The sequence below is a fragment of the Athene noctua genome, chromosome Z (assembly GCF_965140245.1).
Source record: "Athene noctua chromosome Z, bAthNoc1.hap1.1, whole genome shotgun sequence".
NCBI classification, from domain to species: domain Eukaryota; kingdom Metazoa; phylum Chordata; class Aves; order Strigiformes; family Strigidae; genus Athene; species Athene noctua.
The window spans coordinates 90,817,206-90,837,807 of NC_134077.1; the positions used below are offsets into that span (position 1 = coordinate 90,817,206).

Genomic DNA, 20,602 nt, shown 5'->3' on the forward strand with positions numbered 1-20,602 from the left:
CACTGGCCGAGCACGGCACAGCCCGTGGCTCCGGGAGACGCACGCAGGGAGGAGCAGCAGGCACACGCACCTCCCAGCCGCTGCGGAGAAACACCGTGGCACGGCCAAAGACATGAGGCAAGGGGCTCGCCGCGGAGGTGGTCCCTGCCGGCTCTCCGAAGTCGGGAAATGGTAAAGTTAACTCTGCCCCCTTGTGCATCTGCATCATGATACAGGCCGTAATCGGATGACACGCTTCGCTTTTTCACAGTAGAGGGTGGGAGGTATGACCCACCTCCCCGTCCCCTGCGGCCTTGGGACGCCTCCATGGGCACCTCGCGCCCGCCTGTGCAGAGGGACCCTGTGCTGAGCGGGATGGGGGGGTTATGGACACTCCTGGGGATCCCCTCAAGTAGACAAAGACACTGAAGTAGCTGTTTATGCCTCTCCAAATCTGCAGCCCTAAGCCTATTATAAAAGCAGTTTAGATGGTCTGCTGAGGACAGCATTACTGTCCAGCTTACCAGCTCGAAAATCATGACTCATCCTGCCAAAACGACGGGGGTTGTTTTAGAAATCACGTGCTCTCTTCTAAATGCAAACTGGCAAAAGCTGGGGAATTTCTCAGCTCTGCTTCTGATCTTTCCAAGGAAACATTTAATTCTTTTCTCTGCAATTAAACCAGAGCCCTCTGTAACTGCAGGCAGCCAAGAACCGGTGCTTCAGGACAGGGCTGTGACAGAGCTGCGTGGCTTCAACACGGGTGACCTCTCTTCTGACCTGGCTGATAGAAATACAAAATTTCTGCCCTACCTGCTTTAATGCTTATATTGATCTATGCACTTGTGGCCTTGATTTGGGAAAAAAGTATCGGATGCATGATGGCAGTTAACTAACAACAGCATATTCAGCGTGGGGTTTTGTACTCTCACCATCAGACCAGTCCCCACGTGCCTGAAACTGGCCCCACAAACCCCTTGCAGGTTTTCCCCCCAGTTTCAGCAAAACCAAGCCCTGCTCCGTGACCTGACCGTGCGTTTCCACCAGTGCATCCGCTTGGGTGCCAGGCTGTTCACCCCATTTTGGCCGCGTTTCCCCGGGGGTTTGGTTAATGCCACTACAGCTGCTGCCTGCTCCATCCCCCTGGGGCTGGGCCACGGGGGGGACCGGGGAGCAGTGGGGGGCACAGGGACAGGGACCCACCACACAGGAGCCGGGGTGCTCCAGAGCAAGGGGCAGGAGCCCGACCTGGCAGGCAGGACAGCATCACCCCGCCAAGAGTAAGGGGGACGCCCAGGCCACCGGTGCTGCCACGGGGCAGGCGGACACCCCTCCACAGCCACAGCATCCCCGGTAAGGTTCCAGTGTCCCCTCCACAACCACAAACACATCTTCGCCTCAACTCCCCGCTGTAAGCTCTCCCTAAGCAAAACTGATGCTCTAAATTAAAGGCACTTTTATAAGACACAAACACAGAATTTCTTGTCTTTTCCCTTCTGCTCTGCTCCCAGCATCCTTCTCCCCAAAGCAGTGTTTTCATTAGGAAAGTGCCCAGGATGCCGAACGAAACAGAACCATAAACCCTGCAGCGGATCTGAGGAGTGCTGGTAATGCCCAACCCCAACCAGACCGTGCTCATTTCCACTCCCAGCCTGACAAACTCTGCCCAGTGCAAGGGGACCGGCATGGCAGACAGCTCTGCCGTTAATTTTCCGTCTCTTTGTGCATGGGGACACCTCTCCGACATTTTACATTTTAGGTGGCCACAGAGTCAACACAATGGTGATTCTGCCCCTTTCCACTGGCTGGAGGGAAATGTTCCCAGTCGGGAGGAGGGTCTGGTTAAAATCTGTGACACACCCCCGGTGCTTTCTGAAACACCCAGACAAGTCCCTGCTCCTCAAATCGGTTCCACCTCTGGCCACAGGGTCACGCTGAAGGCGACAAGGTGGCAAGGTCCTGCCGAAACGGCGCCAAACCCCACCACGGCGATGCCGACAGGGGCCGTCCACAGCTGCACCACGCGACATACGCACACGTCTGCCCCATCTCCGTCCCACCCTCCCAGCCGTGCATCGGCCCACCCCCCTCCACAAAACACCTCCCGCTACCTTCGTCCCGCTTGCGCTTGTTGCTCTCGGTGCCAGGGGAGGCGATGCCCAGGATCCCGCTGATGGAGTAGGACGAGCCGGCCGAGTCGGTGCTGACGGAGGACACCTGGGTCACAGACCCCGTGGAGGCTGCAAGGCAAGGCCGGGCGGTCAGCGGGCACGACAGCACGAGCACCAGCCCCCCCAAAAGCCACCGGGCCAGGGAAGACCCCAGTCTTGCCCAGGGGGTGGGACACATGGCTGAAAGGCCCTGAGGCTCCCCAAAATATGAATTAAATCCACTTTGCTTTAACAGAGCCCCCCGAGCTTTAACAGAGATGGCTGCGCCCAGATGAGGGGGCGTCATTCACCATAGCCCACCCGAGCCTGGGGATGTCGGCAGATGCCCTGTCTACGTGACGCCGCGAGTCCGAGGCAGAGGAGGCAGCACTGCTGCCACCTCCGACCGCTCAGAGGCTGAGCCCGTGCGGGCAGGTCCCTGCGTCCCAAAAAGCACCGGCAGGCCCTGAGCGCCCCGGGGTTCTGCAGGGCCATAGCACGACCCCCAGTGCCCCCGCCTCCGTCAGCCCCAAGCCCTGACACAAGAGATTTCTCGTTCTCCTCGAAGAGAGGCGGCCCTTAGGCCACGGCAGCGAAGTGAGGGATGTTTTTCCTCCTCTGGGATTGTTCTGGCGTTTCCCCGAGATAAAGGCTCAGGACACGGGGCTGCGATGTGATTTCCCAGACCAGCCCCGAGAGTCAACGCAGCTCTGCACCCAGGCTCTGCGCCCCATCCTTGCCAAGGGTGGGGGCAGAAACCATTTCCCCATTCCACCGGCAGCGGTACAAAGGCAGAGAGGAACCGGGACCCCCATCCCACCTCCCTCCCGCCTACACAGCAAGGGCTTACCCGTGCCCCAGCAGCCTTCACAGAACAAGAACAAAAAGAGAGCAGCCCCTGAGCCCCGATGGAGCCCCCCGAGCAGCCCCCCCGGAATGAGACCGTCACCCTCGTGAAGGGCTGAGGACACCCCGGCAGCCGGGCCGACCCCCCAGGGACCCCCCGCACCGGCACGGCCCGCCTTGGGGCACAGCGCTGCCGAGCTGCGGCTGGATTAAAGTTTAGAAAAGTTTTGCTACCTCTTCACTCAAGACTGCAAGTGCACAAAGAATTATGGAAGGGATGGTTGATAGATGAAAAAAACACATTCAAAACTACTTACTGACTAATGATGCAGAAAATGTTATGAATAAGTATCCCTTTCTTGATTTATTACTTTAATTATCTGACATTCTATAGACCCCCATTAGTGGGGGTTTTTTGGTTTAGATTTCAATTTTCTGTCTCATGGTGAAAGCTATTTATCATAATAATCAGTAAAATTCAAAACCTTTTAGCAGTATTTATAAAATTCATTTACTATGTTCAGCCCTTGGAGAATGACAAAGAAGGCGCATTAGCACGTGTGCTGAAGTGTTTTATGCAGAATTATCTGTCCATAAGAATGATTAAAAGTTCTTTAGAATATTTGTAATCCATTATGCTATTTTTTTTTTTTATATTAAGGGGGGAAAAAAAAAAGTTTTTCGTACCTATGCTGTGACTGGAGGCTGGGACCTGCTGATTGGGTGGCTGCTGCACCTTCGTCCGTATGATCCTGTGTGTGGTTGAAAAGAAACGGCTGCTTAGCATCAAGCCTGCAATGGCAGGGGGCATCAGACACTGTTTTTTCCATTCAGGTCACCTACATCAATACAGAAATGCCTTTCTGCCTTTATCCCATCACCCACTGAAACACCAAAGTTTGGCGGGCAGACCCAGGACCGTGTTTCTGCCTCCAGCCCATTGTGTGACCGACTCCTGCACCGTCCTCGGGACGTGCAGCGTTCAGTGCCGTTGAGGGCCTCACCCTCACCCCCCAGGAACCAAACACCCGTCGCTATTTGGGCGCCCATCGGGCGCAGCACGCCCTCCTCAGGGAGCTGGGCGCTTCCCGGCCCAGATGTCCCCGCAGGCTGCGATCTGCAGCCCCGGGTGCGGGGACACGTTTGCCAGGTTGTCCCCTGGGTACTCACACTGCTGAACAACTCAGATGCCTCGGAAAAGGACCTGCTTAGCCAAATTAACATTAAAACAAAAACGTGATGAATTACATGTTGATCTTAAAAGTTGAGTAACTACAATGTCATCGCTAGGGACGGCCTCTGCTTGATTTATAACGATGTCAATCAGGAGAAATTCAGAGATGTAGAAAAACTAGAAGGCCTGTGTTATGTTGCAGGATGCAGGGCAGTGGCTAGCAAGTGCTAGGGAGGTTCCCTAGCGAGTGCTCACCTGCCGAGGCAGCGCGAAGAAATAAAAGATGTGGTCTGAGATGCCTCCCGAGGTACCACGGCCCTGCCACCGGCCACAGCGGAATCGGAACGGGCTGGCAGGAGGCAGGCTGCCCGCTCCCCGCACACCTCCCTGCCCAACGCAAAGCACTGCTCCTCCCGTTACCTAACAACTCTTCTCCTGTTTCTGCCTGCCGTGAATTTGGGAGAGGAGGGGACGCACGAGACAGAGCTGGCGTGGGGATGCATCCACAGGAACAAACAGCTTGATGAGCTGGTACGGGAACCACCACCCAGCCCCGAGCCAGGAGAGGACACGGTGCTGTCCCCACCAGTCCCTCCGCGGCTGGCAGGGACTCAGTCTGTTGGTCCGTCGGCTTTCGGCTGCCGGCCCAGAGCGGAGCTGTTGGGTGTCAGAGACCTCCAGTGGCAGCAAACCCCCTGCCAGGGGCCGGAGGAGCCAGCCCAGCGCTGGGATCAAAGGGAGCTTCGGCGGGGCACCGTGCAGCCAAAGACCTGGGACCCTGCACGGGCAGGGTGGAGACCACCGGCACAACACCTCCACGCCACCGCGGCGAGGGAAGGGTGCCCGGGGCCTTCTGACACATCAACGTCTTCATCTCCGGGGGACGGGGGCTGCAGCGCTTTGAAGCAGCTGGGCAGCTCTCGGCTTATTTGAGCAAAACGAATCGCAATGATTAATTAAGGTTTAATCACACGAAGTTGCTCCTGCTGCAGAAGAGTGGCCTATTATTAATATTAATTAAAGTTATTAATTAATAATAATAGTTATTATTCACTCATACAGGGGGGCAGCAGCTCAGATTTGTCTGCTGCGAGGCACCCTCTGCAGCGGGGATGCGCTGAGTGCAGCCCGGCCCCAGAGCAGCGAGGGCTCCCCCGAAGGGAACGCCTCGGCCCCGGGGACCCCCCTCTGCCCATCAGGGTCGGGGGGGCAGCGTGGCAGTTCCGTCCTCCCCACCGTGGGAACGTCGACTGCTCGGCCTCGCCCTCCCTGCAGCAGGGCGGGAACCCAACCACGCGATTCTCCAAGGGGTTCAGGTCTGCAGCGACAGGGCAACCCCCCGTCTGTGCGTCAGCGGTGAGCAGGACCCGAGGCCTGCACCCGCGGCCTGTAACGGCCCTGCCAGCAAAGCCCGGACATGTACAGACGCCTGCACTTAATTGTAAATCGAAGGATAAATCCCACAGACCACAGAGTGGAGCTGGGAGGATTTAGGGCTAAAGCCGAGTATTTTTGATGTGAATTCCAGGTTTCTCCTCATGACGGTTTGGTCTGGGTTCTCAGGACATTCTCCGAGGCTGGCAAAAACAATCCTCCGGGTAAACAGACTGACTCAAAAAGATCGTGTGCGTTTTCAAAAAGGGGTTTCACACCTTTAAGGAAAGGAAAAGACCTTAGCCACAGTGTCACGCAGATGAGAAAGAACAAGATTTCCAGCTAAATAACTTGGTGGCAGATCATGAAACGGGCGTCTGATGCACTGGCCGTGCATGCGTGGACACTGTCAGTGTGGGCACACACGGGGATGCAGCGGGAGGTAGAATATGGACACTGGCTGAAAACATGGCTGGAAGCTACTTAATCCCTCTTTTTCATAGAGCTCTGAGTGCCTTTTTCATAGTTTTTTTTGAGGATGCTGGAAGCCCTGCTACACAAACACGAGGCTGCTGGTGGCAGCGATGCCTCTCACGTGGCGGGGCTCGAGCTGACTTTCATGGAAGCAGAGTTTGCCCTTGGTAACTTGAGGTCAGCCAGCGTGACATCATCCTTCAGTTTTCCCGGCATCTATATTATTTCTCAGATCCTTATAAAAACTGAAAACGCCTCGTCCGTGTTACTGAACACCGCTCCGGAGCCTCGGCGAGTCGGGAGCTCCCAGGCAGCACCACGGGCTGCGCGGGAACTGACCCATTTGTGCCCTTAAAACCCAGGAACGCGTGACTCAACGTTCCGTTCGGCGAGGCAGACACCTCTCCCCGCCAGCGCTGGGGAAGCCACTCGGCTACTCAAGCGGCAACTCCATGAATGCAAATCAGGTTGGGATAGCCAATAAAAGAATATTGCATCAATTTATTTCACGTCCATGGACACAGATGGGACTTTATAGCTAGATGCATTCAAAGAATTTGCATGCAATCGCACAAGTGAAAACCATCTCGCCAGCACGGTGAGGCCAAAGCCTGGCGCCGGGCACACCCCGAGTGAAAACGAAAGGGCTCTGCTTGCCAGGGCTGCGGGTGTGCGTGAGGCTGCCCCAGCGCTCTGCCTTCCCGTCATTAATCCCTCATTATCGGCCTGGCAGGGCTGGAGACACAACAGAGTATTTCCCTGGGTTTTTTCAACACTGGCTTTAGCCATCCTTCGACAGAGGGAGGCTGGCGAGCAGGGGAGGCGTCACTGAGGTGGCAGTAGCGAGTGTAAGCTCCAGACCCCTCTGCGAGCCCAGCCCTGAACACGGGACTGAGATTCTCCTGCATTTTTACTAAAGGCCACTTAAGTGCATCCACGTAACAAGCGGATGGCTGAGGCACCTGAAGGCTCCTGACCGAACTGCTCTGGTGCCAGCCACGCAGGCTCAGCCCTGGGCCAACTTCAGCAAGACCGAGCAGGCGTCAGGGGGACAGAAGCGGTACCTAGACCTGTGCCTTGAGTGCCCTCCTCCAGGCACCCAGACCCCACCTTTTCCCAGATGACCGCCGCCCCGCACAACGTCCCGCTGGACGCCCGCCCCGTCGAGCAGAGAGGTGGCCTCGCTCGGAGCAAACGGGCGGGATCGCTGCCAGCGAGCAGTGAAACTCCCAGGCTGGGAAAAGGACGGCAGGGAAGGAAGGGCAGCGGCAGAACCTGCCACGGGGGCGAGCCCACAGCTCTTCCCCAGCCCCGAACACGTCAGGGAAGCACAATCAAGCTGCATTTCTTGCAAACAGCACAAAAGGCCCAGCCCGACCGGCCGAGGGGGATTCAGCGGCAGCGCGTCGAGGAGCGTCCCTCCCCGGGACCAGGCAGACCTTTACCTGTTAATTGAACTGACGCTGGGCACGGTGTCGTTGTCACACACTCGCTCAGCAAGGAGTCTATCCCTGATCTCCCAGGCAAACATAGTGGGATTTTGGCGTTTGTACTCTGCAATTTTTTCAACGACTTTGGGTGTGGCGACCTTTGGTTTTGATCCTCCAATCACTCCAGGCTTAATACTCCCGGTTTCGTAATACCTGGGACAACATCCAAAACAAAGCTTTAGTTATCACAAATGGACAGAGAACATGCTTTGAGATTTATAGAGAACATAATTTCAAGGTAACCAAACCCCAGCAAATCCTGAGATACATCTTCACTTTCACATACACATTTTCTGCCTATGTAGTGCTTTATCACCTAATAGATTAACTTATAGTAATTGGAATCGGGCCTCAGGATACAATATATATTTTTCTGTAATAGCAAGACAAAAGAAACAACGCAAGATTAAAGGGCACGCCGGGATCCAAAATTAACTGAAAATGTGTGTTATTAATCAGTGGTGCTGGCAATAATAGAAACAAATCGCACCAAAGAACACTTTTTGCAGTGGACTCTTTTGTAGCAAATTACTCTTTCTACAGAAATTCTGTGTCATTAATATCTACGGCTTGTTATCATTTCATAGTGAAATGAAGGCTGGGTATTGTGTTTTATATATTTGCACCTCCAGAATAAATATACTGTCATACCTTTTTCCCATTTTATGGTTTTAATATGTGTATTATGGTTTTAATAGTTAAGATTTTTCAAAATGGAATTTTTCTAACATCAGGTTTTTAGCAGTTTCAGTCATGAATTTCAAGGCAAAGGGAGCTGCCCTCACTCTGGAGGGGCCCAGCTGATGTGGGGGTTGGCTTCTGTGACCAGTCCTGTGGCCCTCCCACAGGCACAGCACCTCTCCGCACACCAGCAGCTCTGCTGAGGCCGCGCCAGGGAAACTGGAGGAACCGACCGAAATCTGACAGATTCCCTCACGTGTAAATCACACAAGAGCAATCGCTTCTGTCGCAGATGAGGTCCCTGGCCCCACAAGTCTCCCCTTTCCATAAACGAAGCCTTGAGCACGCTGCTAAGAGCAGAAGTCGCCTCTCACCCACCGAGGGTGGGAACGGAGACCAAGAATGAGATGGTGCTCCTCGGTGCCGCGCTCTCGGGAGCGCACTGCACGAGGCACGCTCCCGGCCACGCACTGCCTTGGTATCTGGTGAATTTTCTCGTGGCCGGATGGGAAGAAAACCCTGTGCCCACCTGCAACAACCACCCCAGGCCGGCACGTCCTTTCTGTGCAGAGCAAGACCTCGACCTCAGGAGCCTTTCAACCCGGCGCCCACCGAGCTGCTAAACACGTCCACTCAGAGCTCCATGCCCACAGTAACAGCAGGGAGCTCAGAGAAGACTCCCAAGTAAGAGCATAAGACTGCTTATTAATATATTTTCTCTGCAGCTACTTGACATACCCATTATACAGGGAAAAAAAAAAAAAATTAATTCCCCAATCTTTCCCGTGTGAGCAGAACACAAACAGGCTGCGCAGCCGAAGTCTCTCTCACTGTAACACACAACCATGTTCATCAAATTTCTGCCAGGCCACGGGTTTTCAATCTTTCTGGGAGAGCTCTGCGCACAGGGCCTAAAATTCCTTTGAAGAGACTGACACCGCGTTGTTTGTACCTGTTCTCAGATATTCTGGATGCAGATGTGGACTCTGTCTCCATCAGCCATTTAAGCAATATTAGTTATTGAAAGTGTCAGGTATCAGAGAGGGATTAACCCTCCCCATGTCCCTAAGCATGGCCTAGTAGCCAGCTTTAGGGCAGAGGGGGTAAAATTCAGCTCTTCCCGTGTTTCCTGAGGACATGACGAAACGGTGGCAAATGTGGACCATAAACCTGCTAAAACCTTGCTGCCCGGCCTCAAAACCTTCACCGCTGGCACCTCTCCCGTGCAGAGGGTGCAGAAGGAAGCCACACAATACCATGAACGCTACCCGACAGAACGTCCCAATTCTCTTCATTCCAGCCAAACCAGCAGATTTTACAAACGTTCCTTTGTGCTTTCCTCCAAGAGCGCCGCGCTGCACCGCGACACGGTGCCTGCCAGCACCCCGCCAGCCCGGGAAGCCGTGGCCGCGCCGACAAGGCGGTTTCCCACGGTAGGTAAGACACGACGGCAAAGGCCCTTCCGCTGTGACACTGCGGCAGCGGAGAGCTCGCTGGGGGACGAAGCCCCTCCGGACAGCAAGACCCTCACTCCCAAATCCTCTAAGCACTGCCCACCCTCAGCGCCTCCAGCCCCACACCGGCGCGCGTCGATGAGAAGAGGCAGGTCGCCCCCAGGGTGCAGGATTGGGCCCAGACCCTCGTTCTCGGGCACTGAGGCCACTGACACCCCCCTCCCCTTCACCCTGGCACAGAACCTGGGCGCAGGGAAGGGGCCTGGGGGCTGCGCAGCACCAGCATCTCTGGCTCCCATCTCCATTTCAAAGGCCGGGAGGGCTGCGGGCGGCTTCGTTTTACGTGCACCGTGTCCGGGCCTCCTGCTTGCAGCAAGTTGCCGCTGCGGGTGAAGCGTGGGCACCCCTGCGGTACCCCCCTCGCAGGGGTGAGGTTCGCTGGCGCTGCATCTGCCACTTCCCTGCCTCTGGATGATTTCTCAGGCTGTATCGAGGACTGAAAAATTCTGACCGTAAAATTCTAAATGTGAGGGTTTATCATAAGGACTCCCGTTTTTCACCCACACACACGTGAAAAAACACACACGCACGGAGAGCTGCAATTACGGTGACATTTTACCCACTGTAATTATTAGTCATGAAAATAATGAGCTATGAAATTCCAATTTATTGTTGACAACTTTAATGACAAAGCTCTAGAGCCTCGTTCTTTGCTCTACAGTGCAAATATATCTAATGGTAAATCTATTCCAAAGTATGAGAAGTAAAACCATCGGATCTTTGCCTGGTAGGTGAATAAATTGCCCGTTTCCCAGCTGCACGTTGGTCCTGGTGGGAATTGGTGGCGGTTCTGCGGCAACGGAGAATGTCACCGGCCAAACCCACCAGCCAGGCCGGGAGCAGGGGCTGCGCCGGCAGCGGACGCAGAGAGATAACCGAGGGGAACAGCCCGCGAGGGGCCGGCAGGTCTCGGATAAAGCCCGCGGGAAGTTCTCCTCTCTAAGGGAGTGAAGGCACCAGCATCCTCAAACCTACACCCGGAGGAGCGCGCGCAGCTCGCGGGGGAACGCATCCCCCCGCCATGAGGGCACAGGAGAAAAAGCAAGAGCTGGTGAGCTCGTGCGGGGCCGCGGAGACGCTCCTCGCCACGTAAAGCCAGTATGGGGAGGAGGGGGCTGCGGGGAAAGGAGTGCCAGGAGCTGCAAACCAGGGGCCTGTGGCCGTGCCAAGTCAGCCCGAAACTGAACACAGAGAGAGCGTAAAAGCTGCTAAGTCAAGCAGATCCCCTGCATATACTGAAAAAAAAAAAAAAAAAAGCCTTAACAGTCTTTGCAGCTGTGTCACATCCAGAAAACCAACTTGGTTAAAAATTGGAAAAGAAAAAGGCAGTGAAAATAAAAATAGCAAAATTCTATACCATAAACTGTGAAAGTTTAGTCAATAGCCCAGGCATTAACTTTTCCAGATGATCAAGAAAAACATATTCTAACAAAAAAAGTGTTTTCCTCAATACAAGTTGCTCAAATACCTCAGAATACTTGGGGTCCAAAAGCATTTTAACACTATACGTCACAGAGATTATGTTCAGATTTGTTCACAAGATACAAAGAAGCGAGGATGGTATTTTTGGCCTGAATCTTTGTCAAACTGAAAAATGAAACCAGGAAATAGTAGGAATTCGGAGTTTAATTTCCTGCTGTCATAGTGGTTCAAGCAGCTCCGGCCTGAGCAGAGGGCTACTCCCAAAACAGCCAAAATTAAGATGGTTAATAGTTACTCATGGTATTCTGTGCTCTAATTAAGAACGTGTGACAGCACAAGAGTGGAAAAAGATGTTGAATTAAACAGTGGGACGGAACAGCCCGTGTGAAGGAACACATGGCAACGCTGATGCAATACGTGATGATATTATTGCTAAAAGAGACTCGTCTCCAGAAAGCAAAAGGAGTAACTTCCACAACTTCCTTTTTTTTTTTTTTTTGACATTTTACTGAAGATGACCCCTGGCTTTCTCTGCTTGTTCAGAAGAGGCAGGGGCAGGACACACGCCCTACAACACCCAATGCACCCCACGCGGCGTTTCGCACTGGGCGTTGGAGTTACCCACAAGAGACCGAGACGGGGCAAACCAGACATCGTAGGAGTGGCAGCTTTTACCCGCCTCGGGCATATAAACCCAGGAGTGGTCAGGAGGCCCCTGTGCTCGCTGGGCTGATTTCCTGAGGTTTCTGCCATTCCCCATTCGCTTGCAGCCTCCAGTTCAGGGACCGGCACTGACACTTTTTTGATGGACGCAGAAGGATTCGTCGTCCCCCCCCTCCCTTTTACCTGCCAAGTATTTTGCTGACGCAGCCGTGGCTGACGCGGAGCTGCCGGGAGATGTCACAGGGCCGGACCCCTTGGTGGGCGAGCTCCACGATCCTTTGGCGAACCACATCTGGGAGGGGGCGGCCGTTCACAAAAACACCCCCCAGCTGATTCACGCCTCCATGTCCTGAAACACACACAGACACACGCAGGGGAGGGGGAGAAGGGCAGGACAAGAAGAGCTGTGTCAGAGTTTGGGACATTTCTGCAGGGCAGACCCCCCCAGCCCGGCGCTGCCCGCTGCCGGGCATCCCCCTCCCCACCGTCGGTCGAGCCTCCGGCTGCTTTTCCCCGGAGCACGGAGGCGATCACGGCCACGCTGCCACACTGACACTGCCCGGAGGGGAGAATCCTCCTGCCTGAAGGCAGATCGTGGGGGAAAATGGCCATGGGGAAGCCACGCAGCGATGCCCGGCTCCCGGGATGTGGCTACGCTCCCTCCGGCGCCAGCGGCCGCGTTCGCCCAAGTGTGAACTCCCAGGGCAGGCCCGGCGCTGCCCGGGAGCAGAGGCTGCCGCAAGGCTCTGGCCACGCAGCCAGCGGGAAGTAAGGCTGGGCGATGGCTCAGCCCACACGCTGTTCATGTCTAAGCACAGAAGGGGATAACTCAAGTGAAATACGTGGGTTTGGGTTTGGGTTTGTTTTTTCCAGATGCCTTGATTTAATCAAGAGGGGGAAAAAATAAAAAAAAAAAAAAGCAGCAGAAAGCACGATTTCTGCTCTTGTGATTTACAGCAGTCTTGGCAGGTATTATGATCCCACAAATGAAACATGAACACTCAGGCAAGCCCGGTATATTATTCCTTTTCGAGGAGATTTGCACTGTTCACCTTTAGCAAGGTGAATCATGTATCTGGTGGGAAACGGGACCAACTTGGAGGAAGAGTGGTGAAACTGTGCAGATCCCAAGTGAGGAAATACAATTAACCCTCGTGCTGTTAATCATCCAAACTGTTTCGATGGCAGAGGAGTGGAGAAGTTGAAAACAAGCAGTAGGGGCAGTGGGGATGCTAATTCCGGAACAAAAATAATACGGGAAATCTATTGGCACAGGGGTTGAACAGTACTGAATAGTCTGACAAGCCAAACGCCTCAGTGTTTCTTAAAAAGAAAAAAAAAACTATACAGAGCCATTTTTATTTAAATCCGGCCATTTCATGAACCGCTGATAAACTGCTGTCCAACTTTGCAAGCACCTTCTAAAACCGCCACAAAGAATCCACGTGAAATCCGCGCTGGCCGAAGCCGGTGGCAAGCAGACGAGGGTCCGCTCCGCCTTCCCCGTGCGGAGCAAGACCCCGCCGCGGCCGAGCCGGCGGCCCCGGGGCGCGCAGCCCCGGGCGGGGACCCGGCGGCGGAGGGGTGTGCGGGGCTGGGACCGGCCGGGCGGTGGCCGAGGCGTGCGGGAGCCACCCCGCAGCGCTGCGGCGAGCGAGGGCGCCGGCTCCTCCCGATTACCGGGATTAATTGTAGGGAATGACGGGCGGCGCGATCGGTGCGAGCGGCGAGATGCTGCGGCGGGGAGAGGGGAGAGGGAAGGGGGAGGAGGGAAGGGGAAGGGGAAGGGAGAGGGAGAGGGAGAGGGAGAGGGAGAGGGAAAGGGAAAGGGAAAGGGAAAGGGAAAGGGAAAGGGAAAGGGAAAGGGAAAGGGAAAGGGAAAGGGAAAGGGAAAGGGAAAAGAGGAAGGGAGGAGGGAAGGAGGGAGGGTGGGAAGGAGGGAGGAAGGTAAGGAGGGAGGGAGAGAGTGAGGGAGGGAGGGAGGAAAAGAGAGGAAGAGTGAAAAGAGAGGAGGGGGGAGAGAGAAGGGGGAAAGGAAAGGAAAGAGGAAAGGAAAGGAAAGGAAAGGAAAGGAAAGGAAAGGAAAGGAAAGGAAAGGAAAGGAAAGGAAAGGAAAGGAAAGGAAAGGAAAGGAAAGGAAAGGAAAGGAAAGGAAAGGAAAGGAAAGGAAAGGAAAGGAAAGGAAAGGAAAGGAAAGGAAAGGAAAGGAAAATGGGAAAAGGAAAAGGAAAAGGAAAAGGAAAAGGAAAAGGAAAAGGAAAAGGAAAAGGAAAGGAAAAATAGAAAAAGAAAAAGAAAAAGAAAAAGAAAAAGAAAAAGAAAAAGAAAAAGAAAAAGAAAAAGAAAAAGAAAAAGAAAAAGAAAAAGAAAAAGAAAAAGAAAAAGAAAGAAGAGGAAGCATTAAGACACGCATTCCTTGGGGAAAGGGCCGATTCGCCCCCCGGAGCCAGTTCCCAGCCCCCGGGGGCCGGCGGAGCGCGGGCCTGCCCAGGCCGAGACCATCCGACCCTGCAGCCGCCGGGGAACAAAGGCGGGGGCCGCCGCGTCCCTCCCGCCGCGCCGGGGGACCCCCCCCAAACCTGCCACCGCCTCGGGAAGCGGCACCGGCGCCGAGCCCCCTCCCGCTCCCCCGGGCCCCTCTCCGCCGGCCGCGGGCGGGCGCCGGGGTCCCCGTCGGGCCGCGGGGGTGCGGGAGGCGGCGGGGGGGGACAGACGGGGCTGTGACCCCCGGCCCGGCGCGGGGATGGGGGAGCGGGGTCGGTGCGCTGCGCCGCACCCCGCTCCGCAGCCAGGACCCCGTCCATCCGTGTGTGCCCCCCCCCGCGGGGACGGGGCGAGACTCGGGGGCGCCTTCGGGCGAGGGGAGCCCCGGCCAGGCACCGGGCGCGGGTACCCGCGGCCCCGCCCGGAGCCGCCCGGAGGGGTCGGTAGCCCCCCGCCCGCCTCGGCGCCCCCGGGGCCCGGGACGGCGGCTCCCGCCTTTCACCGGGGTGGCCTCAACGCCCCCCCCGCGCCCCGGGGAGCCGCGGGTGCGGATATCGTTTGGGTACGAACGGCCCCGGGGGCTTCCCCGCTGCTGCGGGGGGTCAGAGCGAAAGCACCGCGGTTTTAGTTTTGTCTTTTTTTTTTTTTTCCCCCTTCCATCTGTTTTGCCCCGAAATTCCCGCGGAAGAGATCGATTTCCCACGGCTGCGAGAGATGAGAGGGAGCCGCTGGAGCCCGCCGCGGCTTCTCCCCCATTCCCGGGGGTCTACAGCCCCCCGCGGGAAACCCGTCCTGCGTGGGCTACGGGGCCGCCGCGTTCTCCCCACCGCATCCCGCATCCCGCACCGTGGGTTTCGCGCCCTGGAAGTTTGCCTTTGAAAAAAAAAAATAAAATATATATATTTAAAAAAAAGAAAAAAAAGAGACGCGATTTGGTTCAATGACGGGAGAGAAATAAACGCGGGTTTAAAACGCGGTGCTGTCGCGGGAGGGAAAGTCCGTTTTCACGGGGGTGGCAAAAGCCCGGACCCGGCTGCCGTCCCCCCTCCGGACACCTTCCAAAACGGTGCGAGCGGCAGGAGGGAGCGGGCGGAAAAACCGCGAGGAGCGAGGGGCAGAGGCGGAGGGAGATTTCCAGCCCCGGCGCTGGACGGTTTTATTTTGCAAACAAATTTCTTTTAGCTGAAGGGCTGCGGCGCGCCAGGAAATGAGATTAGTTCTCCCTTACATTTCCCCGCGATCTCTCGCCGTAACGCAGCGTTTAACTCGCCGTGAGAGAAAATGTCATTTCACATAACGCTCCGCTAATGGATAAATCTTCCCCGACCTCTCAAGCACAACAAATCGCGCACGACCTGTTAACTTAACCAGTTCCGCTGCCCGCTCGTCCTGCCCGGCGCCGAGCCCGACCAGGAATTGTTAAAGCCTTTCTCTGGATGGGTAAAATTAAAAAAAAAAAAAAATTCTCACCCTCCAGCCCCGCTGCGTGCCCTTTGTATTTGTTTGCCTTTTAAATTATTTTTTTTATTATTTTTTTTATTTGGTCGTTTTCAATTAAACGAATATCAAAATGTTGAAATAGAAGGAGACTATCGTAGGGCAAACTTTTCCATTTGTCGGAAATACCGGGCGGCTTTCTTTCCCAAAGATTTAGTGGGGAAAAAAAAAAAATATATACACACACACATATATATATATATATATATATATATATCTACATACACGCAGTATCTGTAGATAAGCGCGCGTGCATATAGGCAGATACAGACACACAGTCAGGCGTGTGCCTACACCCGTCTGAGTGTAAAAACACAGATTTCCCTCGGCTTTTTCTCCACGGGAAAATAAACCCGGGACAAGCCCGCTGCCCGCAGAGCCCCCGCCGCCCCTCCACCGGCTCCCCCGAAGGCGCTCGGCGGCCACGGCCGGCCCGGGCCCGGGGAGAGGAGCCGGGGGCGCGCCGGGGGGGGACGCGGTAAAGCGGCCCCGAACCCCCGGGGCCGTCGGGCCGCGGTTTGTCCGCGCCCCCGGGGCGGGCGGGGGGGAGGGTGGCGGCGGCCCCGTCCGCGATCGCGCAGGGCCCGTCGCGGCCGTGTCAGAGAAGTTGAAGTGGCAGCCTACTTACTATGCATTGCTGCAAACGGGTCGTGCTTACAGTGTATTTCCATCGGAGCGGTCCGGGCCGGGGGCGGCCTCGCCGAGCTGGTCTCGATTCGCCGGCGGCGCTGGGGTTTGGGGCTGGGGGAGGGGGCGCGGGGAAACAGCCGGAGAGCGGCCAAAAAAAAAAAAAAGAAAAAATATCCCCCGAAAAAAACAAAAAAACCAAAACAGAAACACAAAAAAAAAAAAAAAAAAAAGGAAGAAAAAAACCCCAAAAAACAAAAAAACGAAGAGTCCCGCCCCGAGCGGGGTCGCGGTATCCGACAGCGCCGGCCGAGCCCGGCTCCCCGCGCCGCTCGCAACGTCCGGTGGCTCCGTCGGGGGGAGGCGCGTGGGGGGGTGAGGGGGTCCGAGGAGCGGCCGCCCCGGGCTGCGCCTCTGTCCCCGGCCGCTCCCCGGGCGGCCGCCGAGCCGCGGCACCCGCCTCCCGGCTCCGAGGCGGCGGAGGGCGGCGGGAGTCTCGGTCCGTCGGCCGGGAGCCCGGCGCTCCCCTCCCCGACGGCTCTTTGTGCTGTCGGCGCCGGCGGCTGCGCGGCGGCGGCGGCCGGGGCGGGCGGCAGCGGGGGCGGGCGCCCCGTCCGCGGGGGCTCGGTCCCGGGGCGGCGGCGCGCTCCGCCTGTGCCACCCCCCGCCCCCCCCCCACCACCAGCCACCCCCCCACCCCACCCCGCTCGCAGCGACTCGCGGAGCCGGGAGGGGCGGCGGTGGGCGAGGGCAGCGGCGGGGGAAGGTGTGCGAGAGGGCGGGGAGCGGGGCGGGGGGCCGGGCTCGCCGCGGCCCCGCGGGACCGGGCCGCCCCGTCAGCGCCCGCCGCCCGACGTGGGGCAGCGCCGCGGGTCGCCCATCGACCCCGCCGGGCCGCGGGGCCGCCGCGGCCGCCCCCTCCCTCCCTCCTCCCTCCCCGCCCGCCCGCCCGCCCGCCCGCCGAGGGCTGCCGGGGCGGCGGGGCGCTGCTGGCTCGGGCCGTGCGCCCGGCGCGCTGCCGGCCCGCGGCGGGCGCGGGGGTTGTGGCGGGCGGCGGGGGCGGGGCCGGGGCGGGGCGGGGCGGGGCGGCGGGAACTGGAGGGAGAAGCGGGGGGGGGTCTCCGCCGGCGGCCGGTGCGGCGCCGCCCCGGGACCGCGCCCCGCGGCCGAGCTGCGCGCCCCCGCGGAAGGAGACGCGGGCGGGCGGCGCTTCAGCACCGCGCGGATGGACAGCGGCGGGACGGGGCCGGCGGCGCGCGGGGGCGGCGCCCGGCGCCGTCACTCAGCGCCGCGGCCAATCGCAAAAGTTAAACTTGCCGGCGCCGCGCATTGGCCGCCGGGAGGCGCCGCCGGCTATTGGGCGGCGACGGGCCAATGGCGGTCGGGGGCGGGGCCTCGCGGGGCAGCGGGCGGGGCCGGGGCGCAGCCACGCGAGACCGGGGGCGGGGGGGGCCCGCGGGACCCCCGGGCGGACCGACCCCGCGTCCCGCCCGACCCCCGGCGGCCCCCGGCGGCGGGAGGGCGCCCGAGGGCGCGGGGCCGGGGCTGCGCTCGGCGTCCGCGCCACCCGCGGCCGCGGCGAGGGGATCGGCGGCCCCCGGGGAAGGGCCGCGGGGCCGAGCGGGGCCGCCCCGTCCAGGGCCGGCGGGCTTCCAGGCTCCGAGACCCGTCGATCGGGGGGTTCCCGACGGGCGGGGAGGGGGGGGGGGCGGGTGAGCGTGGGGACACGGCGGAGCGCAGCCCGCCCCCGGCCCCGACAGGGGCATCGCGGTCCCGGCTCCGCGCCCCGCGGGGCCTCGGCGGCGGCGGGACCGGACCCCCCGCCCCCGACGGCAGGGCACGGGCGAGCGCGGGGGTGACTTTTCGTCGAGCGCGGACGCGGGGGGGCCGCGATGGGGCGGGGGGGCCCGGCCGGCGGCCGTCGAGGGCCCGCACAGCCCCGCAACCGAGGCGGGGGCCGTCGGGCCTGCCGCCCCCCTCCGCCGCTCGGCGCCTCGGCCCGGGGTAGACCCGGAGGTGGGGGCGGGGGGGAGCAGGCCGGCGCCCCTCCCCGCCCGGCCTTCCTCCCTGCCCGCGCCCCCCCTCCTCCTCCTCCTCCCCCGGCCCGACCCCGCGGCGCTGCCCGCGCTGCCCGGCCCGGGCAGAGCCGCCGGTGCTGCCGATGCCGCCGCCCCGCGCTCCCCCCGCCGGCCCCTCCCGCCGCGCGGGGCGTGCGGCGCGCCGCCATGAAATGCTTTTATCGATTAAACGATTATTCAGGCGATTTAACTAATAAAAGGCCCCATCGATCGCTTCGGAATCGCGTTCCGCCGGCAGCCGCCTCTCCCCGTCCGGCACCGGCCCCGCGGCCGCGCCGCCGCCGCGCTCCCCGCGGGGGGACGCCGACGGACACCCGGGGGGCCCCGGCGCCGGCGCGGAGCCCCTCCGCGGGACGCGGGGCGGGGGGGGGGTCGGTCTCGGCAGCCGCGACCCCCGAGGCCCCGCGGGGATCCGGCCCCGCCGCCCCCCGGCTCTGCCCCGCGGGACGGGCCGGGGCGTCCCCACGGCGCCCGTCGCGGGTCCCACCTGTGCGGCCGGCGCGGGGGGTCGCGTAGGTTTTCTCCAGCTCCATCCCGCGTGTTCGGGACTTGGGGAAACGCAGAGAAAAGTTTCCACGTCGTGTTGTATCGCCCGCCTTTTCCTTCTTCTTTTCCTTTCGCTTGTCTTTTCTGTCTTTGCTTGCTTTCTTTTCCTTTTTTTCCTCTTTTCTCTTTTCTTTCTTTTCTTTTCTTTTCTTTTCTTTTCTTTTCTTTTCTTTTCTTTTCTTTTCTTTTCTTTTCTTTTCTTTTCTTTTCTTTTCTTTTCTTTTCTTTTCTTTTCTTTTCTTTTCTTTTTCTTTTTTTTATTTTCCTTTTCTCTTTTCCTTTTCTCTTCTTTACCTTTTTCTCTTTATATCCTTTTTCTTTTCTCCTTTTCTGTCTTTTCCTTTTTCTTTTCCTTTTTCCTTTTCTTTGCTTTTCCTTTTTTATTTTTTTTTTCTTCTTTTCCTTTTTATTCTTCTCGATTTTCTCTTTTTTTCTTCTTTCTCTTTTTTTCCCCTTTTTTTTTTTTTTTTTTTTTTTGAGGGGCTCTCGCAGGTTGGAGTAATTCAACTCTTCCGCTCCCCGCCGAGCTTTTGCAGCTGATCACTGAGCTGAAACTAAACGTTTTAGGTGGAAAAAAGCCTCTGAAGGAACCGTGAAATGATTAAGAAACTAAAGAGCTCCTCACCATGTGAGATCATGTCCTGTTCTCTAAAACATCACAAGATGTCCCCAGACGCAGCCAAAACCCAAGAAAACTCTGACATCTGCTGTAGCCGAGAATCAAAGTTCGCTCGCCAACCAGCCGCCCCCCGAGCGCGCCGGCGGAGGCTCCGGAGCGGCAGCACCGGCAGCCCCGGCAGCGGCCCCCGCCCGCTCTGCCCCCGCCAGCCCCAGCCCGTCACCAACTTTTCAGCAGAACCGACTTCCCCTTCCCGGGCCGGGGGTTGACGCTCAGCCCCGGGGCCGCGCTCCCCGACGGGACGGGCCGCCGCGGGGGCGGGCCGGGGACTCGCCCGCGGGTACCGGGGGGGGCGGCGGGGGGACCCCCGGCTCCCCGCATCCCCCCGGCCCGGCCCTGCCCTTCGCCCCGCGCTTGGGGAGCGCCGCGGAGAGCGGGGTGGGGGGCGGTGGAGGTTCTGGGGGTGCCTGGGGCTGGTGTTTTCCGCCCCGGGGGGGGGTTCTCCCCGCGCACCCCCGGTTCGCACGGCACCGACCCCGGCTGCAGACCCACGACCGCGTCCGGCCGGCCTCGGCGGCGCGGGGGAGGGCCGGGAGAGGGGAAGGGGAGAATTCACGAGGCCTCGAGCGCTCCCAGATTTATTTTCAGCAAAGCGTCTGGGGGGGCGGGGGGGAATTAAAAAAAAAAAAAAAAAAAAAATCAAAAAAACCCCGGCGTTCCCCTTCCCAAAGGACAAGATGAATCCTCGGCCCCGCGGCAGGTCCTGCCCGCGCTTGCCCCTCGCCCACTCCCACCCGCGGCCGCCCGCACCCGCGGAACCCGCCCCGACACCGAACCGCCCGCGGGCGGGGGGCGCGGGTGCGCTCCGCTCCGCTCCGCTCCGCTCCCCGCGCTGCCCCGCGCCCGCTCCGCGCCTGGGCTGGGGTGGAGGCGGCAGCGGCGCCGCGGTGCCCCGCGGGCAGGGCGAGGAGCCGGGGGGTGAAG

General features: G+C 58.8%; 1 protein-coding gene across 7 annotated transcripts in view; it reads right to left on the reverse strand.

The window, feature by feature from the left end:
• The window catches only part of PAX5 (paired box 5), a 129,499-nt gene extending 110,513 nt beyond the window's left edge, over nt 1-18,986 (reverse strand). For 3 of the 7 annotated variants that reach the window (XM_074931677.1, XM_074931674.1, XM_074931673.1), the window contains exons 1-5: nt 18,941-18,986; nt 11,951-12,116; nt 7,443-7,640; nt 3,663-3,727; nt 2,091-2,219 (exon numbers count right to left, since the gene is read on the reverse strand). In XM_074931677.1, coding sequence (XP_074787778.1) covers nt 2,091-2,219; nt 3,663-3,727; nt 7,443-7,640; nt 11,951-12,116; nt 18,941-18,986 — 604 coding nt within the window. Of the gene's footprint in view, nt 1-2,090; nt 2,220-3,662; nt 3,728-7,442; nt 7,641-11,950; nt 12,117-16,376; nt 16,740-18,940 lie in introns of those variants that run through there. The other 4 variants (XM_074931678.1, XM_074931676.1, XM_074931680.1 and 1 more) reach the window with 3 other exon arrangements.
• Nucleotides 18,987-20,602: the final 1,616 nt, after the last annotated feature.